At 33.9% G+C, this 17,065-nt stretch overlaps 3 protein-coding genes across 7 annotated transcripts; 2 read left to right on the plus strand and 1 right to left on the minus strand.

The window, feature by feature from the left end:
* The first annotated feature begins 1,056 nt into the window (after positions 1 to 1,056).
* On the plus strand, positions 1,057 to 6,474 carry LOC145004434 (uncharacterized). Of its 2 annotated transcripts, XM_078963350.1 has the most exons (11): positions 1,057 to 1,499; positions 2,659 to 2,702; positions 2,793 to 2,895; positions 3,005 to 3,415; positions 3,556 to 3,720; positions 3,828 to 4,224; positions 4,310 to 4,616; positions 4,704 to 4,835; positions 4,971 to 5,492; positions 5,622 to 5,973; positions 6,186 to 6,474. In XM_078963350.1, exons 1-10 carry the CDS (start codon positions 1,343 to 1,345, stop codon positions 5,931 to 5,933), a joined length of 2,550 nt encoding a protein of 849 aa, XP_078819476.1. In that variant the 5' UTR covers positions 1,057 to 1,342; the 3' UTR covers positions 5,934 to 5,973; positions 6,186 to 6,474. The 2 variants fall into 2 exon arrangements, with proteins under 2 accessions (XP_078819476.1, XP_078819475.1); XM_078963349.1 differs by having other exon boundaries at positions 5,622 to 6,474.
* A 5,383-nt stretch (positions 6,475 to 11,857) lies between these two features.
* On the plus strand, positions 11,858 to 14,014 carry LOC145004458 (U-box domain-containing protein 17-like). Its single transcript, XM_078963384.1, has 2 exons — positions 11,858 to 12,239; positions 12,844 to 14,014. Exons 1-2 carry the CDS (start codon positions 11,959 to 11,961, stop codon positions 13,661 to 13,663), a joined length of 1,101 nt encoding a protein of 366 aa, XP_078819510.1. The 5' UTR covers positions 11,858 to 11,958; the 3' UTR covers positions 13,664 to 14,014.
* A 449-nt stretch (positions 14,015 to 14,463) lies between these two features.
* Positions 14,464 to 15,694, minus strand: LOC145004459 (putative E3 ubiquitin-protein ligase XERICO). 4 transcript variants are annotated; one of them, XM_078963385.1, is made up of 2 exons: positions 15,549 to 15,694; positions 14,464 to 15,159 (listed from the first exon to the last, which is right to left on the minus strand). In XM_078963385.1, exon 2 carries the CDS (start codon positions 15,144 to 15,146, stop codon positions 14,682 to 14,684), a length of 465 nt encoding a protein of 154 aa, XP_078819511.1. In that variant the 5' UTR covers positions 15,147 to 15,159; positions 15,549 to 15,694; the 3' UTR covers positions 14,464 to 14,681. The 4 variants fall into 4 exon arrangements, with proteins under 4 accessions (XP_078819511.1, XP_078819513.1, XP_078819512.1 ...); XM_078963387.1 differs by lacking the exon at positions 15,549 to 15,694 and adding an exon at positions 15,434 to 15,548; XM_078963386.1 differs by lacking the exon at positions 15,549 to 15,694 and adding an exon at positions 15,295 to 15,427.
* Between the last annotated feature and the right edge of the window lie 1,371 nt (positions 15,695 to 17,065).

A 17,065-nucleotide genomic window follows, 5' to 3' on the forward strand; every position in this document is an offset into this window, starting at 1 on the left:
GACTAGAATATGGATGAATTTGTGATTGTCTTTTTTATTGTCATTTTAAACTTATAGACAATTATTGATAAAATATATTTGAGGAAAAAAAATCTTTGAAGATTAAAAAACCAATTTTTTTAAATCTAATTTTATTTTCATAACATGCATACTTTAAAAAACAAATAATATTCTCAATACAAATTATAAATGTTTAATCCACCTCGTATTCTACATATATGATACACAAATTCTTACATCTAAAACAAAACGGAGAATTTCATATATGCCCAACTTAATTTCTAAATATCATATTTGCCCAACTTAATTTCTCAATATCATATTTACCCTTCAATAAACCTTCAAAATATCATATTTGCCCAAATCATTTTTATAATGTTTTTAATATTTTATAATTATTCTTTATACCTTACAATTATTATAATAATTAAAAATATTAACCATATGATCCTTACGTCTATGATAATGGAATGTGAACTTCTAAATTGTTGGAATGTCGCCTTCTGGACAAACAAAAAAAATTCATCTTCAACCCTCTATATAGAATATATATTTTGATTGTCTAGTTTTTGTTATTGTTGATTATTATAATGTTGTAGATAGAGGTTATTTAGATATTATCATTGACATTTTGATGTTTAAAATGTACATATACGATATTTTGATATTTAAGAAGGGTATATATATGATATTTTGATGTTTAAAAATGACCTATATGATATTTTGAAATTTTATGAAGGGTAAATATGATATTTAGAAATTTTATAAAGGGTAAATATGATATTTAGAAATTAAGTTGGGTAAATATGATATTTTAATGTTTAGAAAGGATATATATGAAATTCTCCCGAAACAAAAACCAACTTAATCAAAGAGATGGAAATGAATATTTTGAATGGAAAAGGCCATCATAAAAAGCAAGTGTGGACTAAAATTGTAAGAAATTTTTTAATAAAGTAAACTTGTAGGTTAAAAAAATAGTTAAGGGACCAAAACTGTAGTTTTTTCTCTAAAAAGAAACAAGAAAACATTACACTCCAACACACCCAGACTTCCGTTTCGGTGTCTTGTTTCCCCTCCGTTTCTCTTTCTCTCTCTAAAATAAACCAAAATTCGATCAATCCAAAAACCCTTGCCAAAGTCTTTCCCCATTATTCTTCATCCATCTTATTCACAATCAATCTAATTTCATATCAAAGGATTCAACCCCTTTTGTATGCTATCTTTTTTCTCTCCCTAATTCTTTCGGCACACAGAGATACATATGCAGAAATTGTCTCTATACACAGATACATAAACATTAGAGAGTCATTATTGTTATTTGTGTGCCAAGAAGAAAAAGATGAGTGGGGGTAGGGTTACCATTCCAAACAATGTACGGAAGACGATCCAGAACATCAAGGAGATCACAGGTAATCACAGTGAAGATGAGATATATGCAATGCTTAAAGAATGTTCCATGGATCCAAACGAGACCGCTCAGAAGCTCCTCTTACAGGGTACTCTTCCCCCTTTCTTAATTTCATGGTGGGATCTATTTTTCTTTGTTCGATTTGTGCGTTTTTATGTGCTTGTTGATTTTAGGGATTTGCCTTTGCAATTGCGTGTTCTATGTGCCTGGTTTGGGATTTTTTTCTTCTTCTTATTCTCTCTTCTAACTCCTAGCGTGCTCGTTAGATTGGTTATAATTGTTCTTGAAGTTTTATCTTTTATGTATTGTTTTCGTGTTTCTGTATAGCTGATTGGTGCTACCTTTCGTGATCCTTGATTTACAAGCTGGGAGTTCAATGTTTTTAACATAAATTCTCACTTTATAGTAGATAGTTTTACGGTGATTACTGCAATAGGAGCTAGATATATGTATACTGTTATTGTTTTCTCCTTTAATTTAAGCTTAAAACTTTGAAACTTATAGTAATTAGATTGTGCAGAACATGTTTTTGTCATGGAAAAAACTCTTTATTCAAAGAAGGGTGGGCCAAAAGAATGGAATCCAGTGGAAATTATAAAGAGAGGAACCACTTTACAGGCAGTATGACCAAACCATCTTAACCCTGTTGCCTTAGCTATCTACCATTGCCTCCTAACTTTCTTTTATAACCACTGTCTTTTTTCTTGCCATGTCAGTATGTGTCTTCTCTCATTTTATAAACACTGTATGCAATTCTTTTTTATGACCCTTATACATCTTCAGTAGTCCCCCAATCAAGAAAATAGACTATGCTGTTGATCATATTGATATAAAACCAATTTGATCAGTCAACATGTTCTTCTGGCCATAATCTAGGCCTTAGGCTCATTGCACCAAGGTAGTATTCTTCAATCCTTTGGTATAATAGTTGTCTTAGATGTTGTTGACACTTGACATGACTTGATCCAATAAGATAATCATAGGTGTTTCCTATTTTGTAAACATCATTTATCCAACCTTTTTTTAAGAATATTATGATGCATTAAAGCTTAGTGTATCTTAGCCCTTAACATTTGTTTTGTAATGTGGTATATTTTGGGCATCATGTGCTTTGATTATGTTTCATTCAGTTCTTGGATCTTCTATTGCATTCCAATTTGCACTCAAAGCACATTATGTTTTACATCAAGCGATGCATTATATATGTATATAAATTATAATAACAGCTTTTAACTCATTTTACACAGACCCATTTCATGAAGTTAAAAGGAAACGTGACAGAAAGAAGGAGGTAAAGTTACAATGATAATTTTTATGTTAATCTTGAAATACATGTCCTGATTTTTGTAGCAAACAAAGTTAAAATGCAATCTTTTTTCAGAATCCGAGTAAAGAATCTACAGAGTCTAGATGGAAACCTGGGATGCAGGGAAGGGGTAACAGGGGTGGCAGAGGGAACTACTCATCTCGCCACATGTCTAATGGTAATTCGCCATATTAAAATGCATCTTATTTAATCTGATTTTGTTCATCATTTTATTATGTTTTAAACTAAATGTAATCTAAACAACTCTGTGGTTATATTGTTCCCAGATGCAGGTGGTGGAAGAACAGGTCTTTCTGCAAAGGAAAACGGGATAATCAATAAAGGTGCAGAGGAAGGGGCAAATCAGTCAATTCCTCAGGGTCAGAAGAGTAAAGATACATCTGTCGAAAGTGATAAGAAGCAATCTGAAGTGACTTCATCTACTTCTAGTAGTAAGATGGAGGGCCAAGTGCCAAAGGTTGTTCCTGTTGAGGCAAGTAAGATCATGTTGACTTCCAAGAACACATCCGCATCAACATCGCCTTCACCAGGGGTATATTTGTCCGAAAAAGATCCTATTTTGATGCCATCACAAGATTCACGGTTGTCTGTGGGAGCTATTAGACGTGAAGTTGGGAGTAAAGTAGCTGCAGCTGAACAAATTCAAGAGACCCCTCTTGTGATCAAATCAACTGCTTGTGAGAACCTTTTTATTTTTTTTAAATAAAAATTTATTTAATCCCTTTTTGTTAGGCACGAGGACAAAGAAACTATTTTGTTTTGATGTCTCTGTGATTCGATGTAATTAATTGTATTTATGAATGGTTAAACATGACAGCTGGTTCTGAGCAAGGGAAGGTGGGACCCAGTGAGCTTCAGGGAGTGGGGAAGAATGTGGTTTCAGAGTCTTCTTCAAGACCAGGATCATCTTCTCATGTCTCCTTTTCCAGGCCTTCATCAAGTTACAATAATAGGATGCAACAAGCAATTGGACCTCAAAAAGGTATATCAAGACACTGATAGCTTGACTTTTAACTGAATGCTTTTATTAGAAGTGAAAGAGTAGAACTTAATAATAATAATAATGAACATGTTTGTGATGTCCTACAGTTGGACCTAGCATGGAATGGAAACCAAAACCAATTGCTCAAAGTCAAGGGTCAATTAAGGTGCCTGTGGCTGTGGTTCCAGTTGAAGCTCATACTCCAACAACAGTTTCTTCTGCATCCTCCGCTAATCTTGATTCAAAGGAGGATGAAGTTGAGAAGAAGCTAAAGGAGTCCCACATTTCAGATGATAAACAACATGTGATTATCCCAAATCACCTTCATGTTCCTGAAGCCGAAAAACTCGGCTTCTGTTTTGGGAGTTTTGATGCCACTTTTGGTTTTAATAAAACCTCCTCAAACTCAAATGGTCCTGTGGCTGTGGCTGTGGCTGTGAGTGACAAGACTTCTGAAGCATCTGAGGAGGCTGATGAAACTATAGAGGACCAAATACAGTCCAGGTTTATTTTCTTTTTCTATCCATTTGTTACTTATTGGAGTAGACAACATTTTCTGAGAAATAAATGTATTTTTTATTTGGTTCAGAAACGAAAATGCTGATGGAGAGGAGGATCATCTTGAACGCCCTACCACATCTTCATCTAATGTACCCGAGAGTTTACCAATGGAAGGTGACATGTCATCGAATGCGGGACCCGAGTACAGAGAGCCAAAGCAAGAGATTTCTTCTTCTTCACTTCCTACTCCAAGTCATCAATACCCAGTTGTTCATACATCTCCAAATCCAAACTTCAGTTTTGGGTTCATGCCACCAATGATTGGAAGCCAAGTCACCTCTTTTGAAAACACCGAGTCTCAGACACGCGATGCTTCTCATGTCCCAAGCTTTGTAGTAAGACCCTACCACCCTTTATTTATTTATAATCCGTTAATTAATTAATTTTAAAAAAAATGATGTATTTGAGAAAATTACTTTCAGGTTCAGCAACCGTTTGATCCAGCAAGCTATTATGCTCACTTTTATCGTGAGAGTGATGGACGCATGTCGCCTTTCCACTCAACCACAAAGTACAATGGAAATGTTCCACAACCTTCTCTCTCTTCTCAAGAGGTTTGTTTCTCAAATGCCAACAAATTCATTAACCAAGATGCATTGAATTTGCCAATTTGTGATAGTTTTTTAATTGGTTGCCATTGTACTTCATTATATGTCTCTATTTACTAATTAATGGAAACAAAACAACAGGTTGGGAACTCACTAATGTTATCCACCACCAGTCCAACGCCAACAGCCGCCACGCAAACCGCTGGAGTCATGCAAAGCTCCATATCCGTCACTCAACAACCACTACCTGTTTTCCGGCAGCCAGCAGGGGTTCATCTACCCCATTACCCTCCAAATTACATCCCATACGGTCCATATTTCTCCCCATTTTATGTCCCTCCACCAGCTGCTATCCATCAGTTTTTAAGCAACGGGACATTCCCACAACAACCACAGCAAGGCGGTGGCGGCATGTATCCAGCACCACCACCAGTGGCCGCCTCTAATTCTAAATACCCGCTTCCACAGTATAAGCCCGGAAGCAATAACTCGGGACATATTGGAATGGCGGGAAGCTATGGACCATATGCTTCACCACCCCCTGCTGGTTATAACCCTGGTTCAGCTGCTGCCAATTCCACCTCTAATGAAGACCTTGGTGGGTCCCACTCCCACTCACACTCCCAGTTTAAGGAAACTAATGTTTACATCACTGGTCAACAGGTTAGTTTCAATTACAAAAATTTACAATCCATTCCATTCTTTCCCCGATTCCCATCATATACTTGTATGATACAACTATTATGCACTTTTTCTAATTTTTTTTTTTAAAATGTTTTGTTTTGTTTGTAGAGTGAAGGTCCAGGTGTATGGATAGCGGGACCCGGACCCGGACGAGACATGTCGGGTTCTTTCTATAATCTTCCTCAAGGTGGTCAAGTGGCATACACCACCCCAACACAACAACCTAACCACGGCCACACGGCGGCCTTTGCTAATATTTATCACCCGCCTCAACCGGTAACCACGGGTGCGGTTCACCCGCTGGCTGGCGGTGGACCGGGTAGTGTGGACATGGTGGGACCCGCAGCAGCAGCAGCAGCTAGTGTCTATCAGCAGCAACAACCCCAACCAACTCAAATCAACTGGCCTAACAACTACTAAAGTAACAAACTTCAACAATCAAAACCCAAAACCCATAAAGGTATGAATGGATGGATTATTAGGGATTTGATTTGAGTGTAAATCATCTTATTATATAGGAGGGAGAGGAGGTTGGAAGTTTTGATACAAGAGATTATGTTATTGTTGGAGGATATAATATATATATCATTATCATATATATATATACATATAAAAAAAAAAAAAAAAAGATGAATTCCTCTTGTAACTGATAAAGCGACCATTTTTTAAAAGGTAGAGAGTGATGGGGGGTGGAAGTTGAAGTGTTTATTCGGTTTTTGGTCATGAGTCTGGTGGATGTGGATGATCTTCTATTTTCTGTTTTGAAATTTGAGGTTTTATAGGACTCATGGATTTAGGGTCTAGAGGCTTATTATGTTTTCTTGCTTGTTTTTTTTTTTTATTACCTTTTTGGTGGTGTTACTGTTGCATGTAAAGTGAATTTTGATAGCAAGAAAAAAATGTATTTCAACTGTTGTAATTGGTATTGGGTATAATCGGAAACATCATTCATAATCCTTCATTCGGTATTTTCTATTTCAATGATGATATGACAAAATATGTTGTATTATATTTGGCATGTATTGAATTCGTTTGATACCGATGTCGATTGTTTTGTGTCTCATCCTAAACGTGGGTTAAAATAATTCATCATGCACATTTAGGAAGTAGTGCATGCATATTTCGTCTTATTATATTTCTATAAAATTGTCAATTAGTCCTTATCTTTGAAATTTTGATAGAAGTTGTTCTATAAAATTATTTAATTATAAAAATAGTTCTTATGTTTGAGAAAATTACATAAATGGATCCTGTAAAATTATATAATGGTCCCTATGATTGAATAAGTTATTGAAATCTTTGCTGCAAACAATTATCTAATGGTTCTTATGTTTGAGAAAATCATAGAAAAAAAATAATTGTGTAAAATTTACATTTTATTTAATGGTCCATATGTTTGGGAAAATTATAGAAATATTTTTTGTTAAGTTGTCTAATGACTAATGGTCTCTATTTGAATTTACATAAATTGTTCACTGTAAGATAAAATTATAGTAACAATTCTTCTGCAAGAGAATGTTACTTAAATCCCTATGTAGTAGCCTAATTAGAGAAATAGTCCCTATCCTACATTCCTATGTAATATCAAAATTACAGAAATAGTCTCTGTATAAGATAAAGTTACCGTAATGGTCCCAATGTAACAATAAAATTATAAAAATTGTCTTTATGTAAGAGAACATTACAAAATAATATCAAAATATCAAAATAAAAAATATGAAATAAATAAATCCACAGGAACGTGTCGGCATCTTAGTAGTCGAAAAAGTAAAAAAGAATGATAAATTTTGAAAACGAGCCTATTATTCTTGAAAAAAGAATCCAATGAATTAAGCTCTGAGGTGAGAAATGGACCCATCTTAATTTTACACTTAGTTTCAAAATGTTTTTTAGTAATTTCTTTGTCTGCTCTTTAAATATAAAAATAGTGATTAATTTTTTTTAGAAAAATGCAATCTAGTATTATTTGAGGTATATAATAATGATTTTGTTGGCATGTTGTCTGTTAAAAGGTAAATATACATGTCTTGTCTTTATCTGAAATGGATTTATATCACTTGTTTAGATTCTCATACATGATTCCTTCCTTCTAAACCCAAATTCCAACGAAATTCCCAATTTTCCTCTTGTGGATTTGGGTCTAAACACTTGTTTATTTGATCTTTATTAAAGCATCTAGCCATCTATAAATAATTAAATATTAAACTATATTCTTGAATTTAATTTTGGTTTATAAATCACAATGTTTTCCCTTGTTTTTATTTACAAAACTTCTTTTTAGATATGAAACCAACAATGGAACAAATCCAAACAGATATATACATAATTTGATTCAATTAAAAAAATAAAAATAAAATAAAATAGTGTCATTTCAACAACCGGTAAACATCATGTGGGTCCCAATGTTTTTAATTTACTTTATTAATAGTATTTCAAGCTTTAAATATTACTTAAAAAATTATTTAATCATATCAAAGGAATGAGGAAGAATTATATCTTCTTTGATAAAGGACAATTGTAAAACTTCAAATGAGATATGAAATTAATTCTAACATAGTTCAACTAGCCACTTTTTATTTATTTATCATTTGTGAGGATTGAAGTAATGAAATGACTAGGTTTGCTTACGTGTCAATTTATTTCTCAATATAGTCAAAATTATATAAAGATCCCGTTCAACGGCTTCAATAATAGATCACAATATTCTCCTCCTCCATGGGTTTGCCTTCATGAGTGTTGAGCTTCAAAGACTCATCTAAAATTAATTGAATTGGTCTATTCATGAACCGTTGTTGTATCGTTGATGCAAAATGTTCAATTTCATGGACTTTGAATAACCCATGAGGAAGATTTACGAGTTGCATTTTCCGGTCAAATGTTTCAAATTAGATGCATTTAAAAGTTAAGATTAAAGGTTTACTAATATTTATGTTTAGGGTTATTGATTAAACTAATCATAGTTTTAGCTATATTTAATGAAAATAAACCCACTTTTTGGTAAATTGGCGAGGTGGACCAAAGAACTTCCGAGAAGAGTTAATGTATTTGTTTGATGTCTCTTATTAGATAGATTACCCACACGTTTTAATCTCTCTAAAAGAGGGATGGATTTGCACTCTATAATCTTGTTTGTGATAATGGAGGAGAGACCATTGCTCATTCTATGTTCGGTTGTCGGTTGGCGAAGGATGTCTGGGTCTTGTTGCCAGATGGTGTGATGTTCGTCTTCCTGTCTCGATGTCTCTCAAAGAATGGCTCACATGGCTAGATGACATGAAGGGGTCTGTTTTGTGGCGTAAAAGGATGAAAGCGATTATTTTAGCAACTACTTGGATACTTTGGAGATTCAGAACCTCCATAGTCTTTGCAAGGGATAATATAAAGAAGAGTTTGTTGTTTGATTCCATTGTTTTGTATTCTTTTAATTGGCTGAAAAACCGAGATTCCAACTCCGGAGTGTTTGGAATTCTTGGATTCTTTGCCCTCTCTAATGTTCTCTTTTTTCTTGTTTGTTTTTTGTATAAACTCTTTTGATTTTCTAGCAGTTCGCTAGAAAATCTTTGTTTTTATTTGAGTTGATGTTGTTGTTGAAAAAAAATCAACAACTTCGTAATGGTTCATTCCGGACTCTTAGTCCTAAATGGCTCGTTAAGCAATGCTACCGGACTGAGTGGAATCCATATTTAATCCGGATTGCGTACCAAGACATGACATCTCATACTTATTGATGAGTTAAAACATGACACTCGGTCCTGAGGATGATACTACTGAGATTTTACTAACAGATTTCTTATGAATGTTGGCCTACATTCATTTCAATGTAACTCTAGGCTTTATAATTAGCTCTTTCACGTAAGCCTGATAATTAATTTTGGAGTTACAAGAGAACTAAAACATCTTCGTATATTCTAGTTGAAATAACAATTTGAAAAATGCTTTTAATAAATCAACATCTTTTTGAAAAGGGTTATTTTGCACATCAAAATTTTTGCGTTTGGTTTTAAATGGCTATTTAATTTTTTTTGGGTCCATTAAACCTTTAAAATCGAAATTTACATGTCTAAAATATCATTTTGCTAAAAAATCATTCGTTTTCCCAGTTACATTGACTTTTGATAGGCAATTGTTTGTTTAAAATACATTTTTATTCGTGCATTGCATCTTGACTGCATTATTCATTACTTAAAAACACGCTCAACTCTCTCACGCTTCTTCCTATCACAACATCGAATTAGGGTTTTATGTACAAGAAAGAATATGTATCACACACCGTCGATTTTTAGATTCATGTACTCTACTCGTTATCGTTCTCACATGGACTGGAAATTTAGGGATTTGTTTTGTATGAAGGCTTGACTCGACTCCACTTGATTTGGATGGCATTTCACGTTGCTCGAAGACTCCCGACTGCCTTTTCGGAAGCAGTTGTTCTGCATTATTGTAGTCTTCAAACTCGCTTGCTAAACCTGGATTTGCTTTAAGATTGTTAACATTCAAGAAAACCTCCCACTCATTATAGTTATTGGCCTTTGTCGTAGTGGAATTTGCTTCAATATTATGAGAGTTTAGGAATAATTCCAACTTAAGATCATCTACTGTGGTGTTATTGTCAACATCTATATCGAGAAACATGGTAAACACTTCTTTCGTTGATTCCACCATCCACTTCCTTCTAATCAAAACGTTGATGTGTTGGTATGCCCCATCTTGAATGATTATCATCCTCATGTCTTCTTATGATTTATACTTCAACAACTCACCAAGAGTCAAATCTCCAGCATTTGGCAGTGATACATTTAGCTCTCTAATCAACATCACCTTATCGTAAATTAACCAACCAATAATGTAAACTAGATGATGCACCTCCAATATAGCATGTCAAAAATTCTCCCAACACCCTTTCGACTTAAAGAAACTACACTCTCCACCATCTTCTCCCCTGTCCAGATCAACTTTAGGTAACGTCCCTTCCATCGTGTGAACATCCTAATACAAATTCGTAATCCCACCGTATTTCACTAGTAAATAACTATCCTTAAAAGAACTCCCCGTCATTGGTTGATGTTTCATTCTTCTCTTCACAAGAGGTAAATTGGAGTTGTATTTGTGTCGCTAAATTAGGTTTTGACTGTTACCAGATGTACCAATAATTGGGAACCAATCTCCAATAAGTTCGCTAGATTGAATCCTTTCCGCAGAGATCATAACAGCATCGATCAATTCAACAATTGGCGGTGGATTTAATTCCATTGGCTTCAGAAATGTTTGACTATTAGAAGTCAATGTATGACTGAGCAATTTAATTGGAAAACCAGGTAATTTTTAGCAAAATGGTACTTTAGAGAGGTAAAATTTGAGTTTAATTGTATTATAGGTCCAAGAAAAAGTTAAATGGTCATTTAAAACCAAATGCCGAATTTTGATGTGCTTTTATGTCAATAACCCTATTGAAAAATAAAAGTCCTAAAATAATCAAACTTTTAGAAACAAATTATTATATTAAAAATAATTTTACACAAGGAAACATATCATTCATAATCAAAGGTAATTTTAACATGAATACCCAATACCATATCTTTCAAAGATGAACGGTCTATTAATATCTTTTTAGCCAAAGTTTAAAATGTGTAACGAGTAACATTGGGTTTATACATTACCATTGTTTCATCGAATAAGCAATTAAGCGATCCATTGAAAGTCATCTACTATGTGCAATAAAGCTCTCATCGAACATCATCTATAACGAGCAATATGGATCTCATAAATGATGAGAAATGAAATTCACATCAAAAGTCATCTATAATGAGCAATGAAGCTCTCATAAACCAAATGAAACTATGGCCACCAACTCGATCTACTATATACTCATCTTAACAATATAGTTTTTATTGTCATTCAAGCTTTCCCCATCCTTTCAAAAAATCAACAACTCCATTGTATAATTACATACAATGTCATCATTTAACTACTCATAATCTACTAATTTAAGTTAATTTAAACTTAATTAGTGTAATTGATTCTCATCTATATGAAACTACTAAAACGAATAAATGATTTATAGAATAAAATAAAACGTAACACTCCAAATCGTTACATGTTTCATGTAAATTTTATGCGGCATGTTTAATTTCTATCAATCCTATGGAAACTAAAAATATAAAAAATAGTGTAATATAAATTTAATGTAAAACGATCTAAATAATAATTTTATTATATTATAAGGTTAAAAAACTTATATAATAAAATTTATTAAGATTACAAAAGTATGTTATTTTTTTAGTTAGAAAGTTATATTGTAAGAATTATTAAATTAGGGAAAGTAAGAATATATGAAAGTAGTGGTGACCAGGATAGCCGTGGAGTAAAAATCCCATGGTCCGAAGCTGAATCGATTCCCAGAGAGAAACCAGAAAGAAGATAGAGAGAAGAGAGAGGAGAGAGAGAGATGGGAGAGGAAGATGGGCCAGGGCTATTCCATCACAAGAAACAAACACTAATCGATGAAATCTCCGGTAAGATCATCAACGGTGATCTCCTCACCAAGATTCACGCCGCAAGGGAGATTCGGAGCATGATTCGAAACAGAAATTCCTCCGACAAGATTCGTACTAAGCTCGCTGCCGCCGGCGTTATTCAGCCTCTCGTTCTCATGCTCTACTCCAGAAACCACGATGCTCGCGAAGTTTCCTTACTTGCACTCCTGAATCTCGCCTCCAGAAACGAACGGTTAGAATTTCATCTCTACATCACATGTGTGTTTATCTCCATACAAGCCTCCCAATAGCTGTTTCTGTTATCTCAACTTCTGCTCGTTTTAGGGTTTTAGAAATAATTAACCAGGTCAGAGAGGTTCTTCTTTTAATTTCACGATTTATTATTGTATGCTTAAGTTGCAATTGATATCAACACTTTGTTCTGCGAAGGTGTGTGTTGGTCTCAAATTTGAAGCGATTGTGATGTTTTGGTGTCTGCTAATTCTGTTTTAGTGCTAACAATTGGGATAATACTAAACTCCTCTGGTTTCTCTGGTACTCAAATGTTAGGGTTTTTCTTTCAATCAATAACGTTGAATGTAGCCTGTGGATTAGGTCATGAAAGATTACTAGCTTCATCAAGCTATTACTGTAGAAATAGATGAATACAACCTTTACTAAAACCTGTTTTCATAATATGCAATGGTTTTCTGAACAATCACAACAATCTAGCTTACTCTTTCACTGAATGCTAGATTCCAACTTCTTCTCTTTTGATGAATTGTATATGTTATGGTCAGTACTCTGTAGATTGCTTGTTTGTGTATTAAACTTGAAAAATCCCCATTGAATTTCAGAAACAAAGAACAAATAGTGACATGTGGTGCTATCCCTCCTCTTGTGGAACTTCTCAAGTTCCAAAACACCAACACCTTACGTGAACTAGCCACTGCTTCAATTCTAACTCTATCAACAGCCTCACCAAACAAAAAGACCATAATAGACTCTGGAGTCATCCCACTACTCATCCAAATCCTCAGCTGTGGAACCGTTCAAGGCCGAGTCGACTCAGTCACCGCCCTCCACAACCTCTTAACCTCACAACAACCACCATTAATCCCAGATGCTAAAGCCATCCCCCCTCTCATCAACCTCTTAAAAGAATGCAAAAAATCCTCCAAATTCGCTGAAAAAACCACAGCTTTAATCCAAATCATCTCACAATCTGAAGATGGGAAATCCGCAATTACAAACACTCAAGATGGGATTCTAACATTAGTGGAAACGATTGAAGATGGATCTTTAGTAAGCACAGAACATGCGGTTACTACTTTGCTTACAATGTGTGTAAGCTGTAGAAGTAAATACAGGGAACTTATATTGAATGAAGGTGCGATTCCTGGGTTGTTGAGGTTAACTGTTTATGGAAGTGAAGAAGCACAAGAGAAGGCTAGGACACTTTTGGATTTACTTAGGGAGTCTTCTTCAGAAAAGAGATTGAGTTCATCTGTTCTTGAGAAGATTGTTCATGATATTGCATCAAGGGTTGATGGATCGGAGAAAACTGTAGAAACTGCTAAAAGTTTGTTGCAAGATATGGTTCAAAGAAGTATGGAAGTAGGTATGAGTGAGATCCAAATAAGGGCTTCGTCTTCTTCTTCTTCTTCATCAAGTTAATAGCATTGAAATTACCATTTGAAGAACTATTTGAGGTATTCTTTAGGCTGTGGTTGTTACTTGTTACTTGTTACCCAGGACATAACAGGTTGGACTGTGTTTAGATTTTGGACTGATGTCAATGGGACAAAAATTGCAATTGTCTGTGCAAAAGACATGAATGAAAAATTTGACTCTCTGTCATGTGACGTGTCATAGAGAGTGTTGAAAAAAGGTGAGGTGATTTTAACTAATTTTAGAGGGGATTGTAAATCTTTCATAAAGAGGTTTGGAGGAAAACCATGTTTACTTGTATATTTTATCTCAAGTTCTAATGTAGTGAAATGAAAATTTTGCAATTAGCTTCTAGTATATGTATTATCCCATTTCCTATTTTGACAAACTAGTGTTATCCTAACTATTACACAAGTTTATTTGTTATGGACATAATATATTATACAATGTTTGGCATATAGGAGACTGATGTTACAAGGACAAAAATTATAATTTTTTTGTGAAATCCCAAAAAGTGGAACAAAGTGCGATAAAAAAAATCTCTTTTAAAAGTTAAAAGTTTTGTTCTCTGCAAATACATAAATCTCTTTTTCATTCCGGTTTTAAATTAAAAGGCAGGAAATAATTGTAGAAAACTTGTTGTATATACAATTCTAGCTTATAACACAAAGGTAGGTAAAGATTCTGTCATTAGTGGTTTGATTTTAATTGCAAAAAAAGTACTGGAAAAAGTGATAAAAAGCTTATGCTAAAAATTCGGAAAACTATTGTATGGAAACAACGCTATATTATTTGTATCAATAGGGTAAAAAAAAAGTTTAGAAACTTGAATTAAGATATGGGATGATCATTCAATATTGTGGCATAAATGATGAAAGAAACAGAATATATCCGTTTCGTCAAAGAAAACTCGATAAACGAGAAAAAAATAACCAAAGTTTTTCAGTTTCTCAGATGTATAAACCACCGGAAACTTTACACAATTGATGATATCTACAAAAAGTGTAAGTTTGATTGCAATTCTTCACATCGGGCAAGTGTTATTATCTTCCATTTCTTTAGAAATCATCATGTGGTTTCTACACAGAGGGCAAGTAATGTTCCAGCATTTTAGCCATTTTTCAAGGCAGGATTTATGAAAAACATGCCCACACGAAAGCTTATTTATCTCTGAATCTGGTTTAAACTCCGTTAAGCAAACGGAGCATTCTTGTTTGGTGGCACGACGGAGGGAGATGTAACGGAGCGACGGCGTCCGGCTTCTGAACTCCTCCATGTATGTCTCCGACGGACTTCCCCGTCGCTCAGAAGCTTCCGGCGAGCCTTGATTGGTTGATGATGATGATGATGACGACGCTACACGTAACCCCACCACATGAAGAATCGAACAAACTATTTCCTTCATGATTGATATCGACATCGCTGTGTTAACCAGAATTACGCACAACACTCCTGCATCCGATGGGTTTGAGTATGGCGAGAGCCCCATTTCGTTGTTTAACCTAAAAAAAAGTCGTCAGAATCATTACTTCTAGTTTATCAAGCAAAATGACTAACAATTGAATGTTTTTTCTGCAAACTAAGAATCTGTCAGATGAATCTGGTGCTCAGATTGGTCAGATAGGGAAGAAGATTACAAGAAACCCTAACAAAAGGTACGATTCCTGGCACCTTTTTGATTACGATTGCGTTGATTATTATTCATCATACATCGCGAAACGAAAACAAATACAGAAGTTAGATTCAGCTTTGAGTATTTCGAGAAAAGATATATACCGATTAATCGATGGAAATTAAGGTGAGATCTAGAACAGATCGAATTAAGCAGATAATCACTTGAAACAGTATAGATTACAGTAAAAAGCAATGAAGATAGGGAGAAAATACGTACTTTGAAGCGGATTGTGGTTGGAATTGTTGAATTGAGATGGGATTTTAAGAATTTCCAGCAAGAAAGAAGCTGGGAGTGGGGGGGTGTGTGTAAGTGGAGCGGAAGAAGGGGGTGGGTGGGGTACTGCTGATAAAGTGATAATGGCTGATGATGACGGCACTCTATTAAATAGTACAAATCGTCGTGCTCCTTTTTAAAAGATTGGTACCAATTTATAAAAGGATTTTTACGAAATTGACAAAATGAATTTTCAAAGATTATAAAAATAAATAAATATATAAAAAGATTGTGTCTCGTTTATGAAAATGACCATGCAATCCAAAATGTGTTATTTTGATACCATATACAAAATTAACCTCACGTTTATGGGGTCCCTATATTTTAGAAAGTGTGGTATAGGTTGTTTATAATTTTAATGTCCATGCTTGTTTCGTGGTTATCTATCATGTAGTTAAAACAATAAAAATAAAACAATGCCCGAAACAAATAAAAACCTTGTTCATAATCTGAGGAATGTGTAAATAGGTATTTTATATGTGTATGTGTTTTGTAGTAGTAAGGTGATATTTAAATTTTTTGAAAGTTATACACAATCTCATTTACCATCTTAATTTATTTATTTGGCAATATATATATATATATATATATATATATATATATATATATATATATATATATATATATATATATATAAACTAAGACGTGTAACATTTTATGGCATGAAAAAGTCTCACATCTTTTCCAAAAAGAAAGAGGTTATGAGTTTTTCATTATAAATAAATATTTTCTCTTTCACACCTCCATGTCATAAGCTTGCGGCTTACTCCAAATTTTACGCATGTTGAATCAAATGTTTTTTTTTATTGAACCTGGTTTTATCTTTGATCAGGTTTGGTTCAACTCGGTTAGAGATGATGTGATTTTAAATTCTAGACTCGCCAATAGTGGTGATAGTGATCGTGGTTATTTTTATACATTAAATAATATTTAGTTAAAAATTGGTGTTTGAAATGAAAACCTCAATCTTTATACTAACTCAATCTTCAAACCAATGTTTCTTCAATTGAAAATGACTTTTAAGGTAAAACTTATTCTAAAACCCGAAATGTGTTACAAAGCTTAGGATTGTAAGAATGAAATTGGACCATTGAATTCAATCCATCACGCGGTGTAATAATTTGAGAACTAGATCAATTTCATCCGACAACCATAATTTGTTACTAAGAACTTGATTACAGCCTATGGATTAGATGAAAACCAAAAAAAATATGACTAAGAATTCGATCACAACCTTTGGATCAAATTCATCTAATAACCATGATTTATTCGGTCCTATTATTTTGTAACCGTCCATCCATTTTGTAACTGCCTATACATCACAACCAATGACTTTGGTCCCAAGAACAAGATCTAATCCTTAGATTCTCACATCTTTTTTGTATGTTGTTTGGAATTTACATACATGTGAAGATTTCAAATTGTTTGGTGTGTGTCCCAATTATTTTTGCTATGATTTT

The sequence above is a fragment of the Lactuca saligna genome, chromosome 7 (assembly GCF_052625555.1).
Source record: "Lactuca saligna cultivar CGN05327 chromosome 7, ASM5262555v1, whole genome shotgun sequence".
NCBI classification, from domain to species: domain Eukaryota; kingdom Viridiplantae; phylum Streptophyta; class Magnoliopsida; order Asterales; family Asteraceae; genus Lactuca; species Lactuca saligna.

Excerpts from the sequence above, each read along its gene's own strand:
- LOC145004434 (XM_078963349.1), top strand. The coding sequence starts at position 1,343 with ATGAGTGGGGGTAGGGTTACCATTCCAAACAATGTACGGAAGACGATC. Across the intron at positions 4,617-4,703 it reads CTCATGTCCCAAGCTTTGTA|GTTCAGCAACCGTTTGATCC; the intron begins GTAAGACCCTAC and ends AATTACTTTCAG. Across the intron at positions 4,836-4,970 it reads CTTCTCTCTCTTCTCAAGAG|GTTGGGAACTCACTAATGTT; the intron begins GTTTGTTTCTCA and ends ACAAAACAACAG.
- LOC145004458 (XM_078963384.1), top strand. The coding sequence starts at position 11,959 with ATGGGAGAGGAAGATGGGCCAGGGCTATTCCATCACAAGAAACAAACA. Across the intron at positions 12,240-12,843 it reads CTCGCCTCCAGAAACGAACG|AAACAAAGAACAAATAGTGA; the intron begins GTTAGAATTTCA and ends ATTGAATTTCAG.
- LOC145004459 (XM_078963385.1), bottom strand. The coding sequence starts at position 15,146 with ATGGGGCTCTCGCCATACTCAAACCCATCGGATGCAGGAGTGTTGTGC.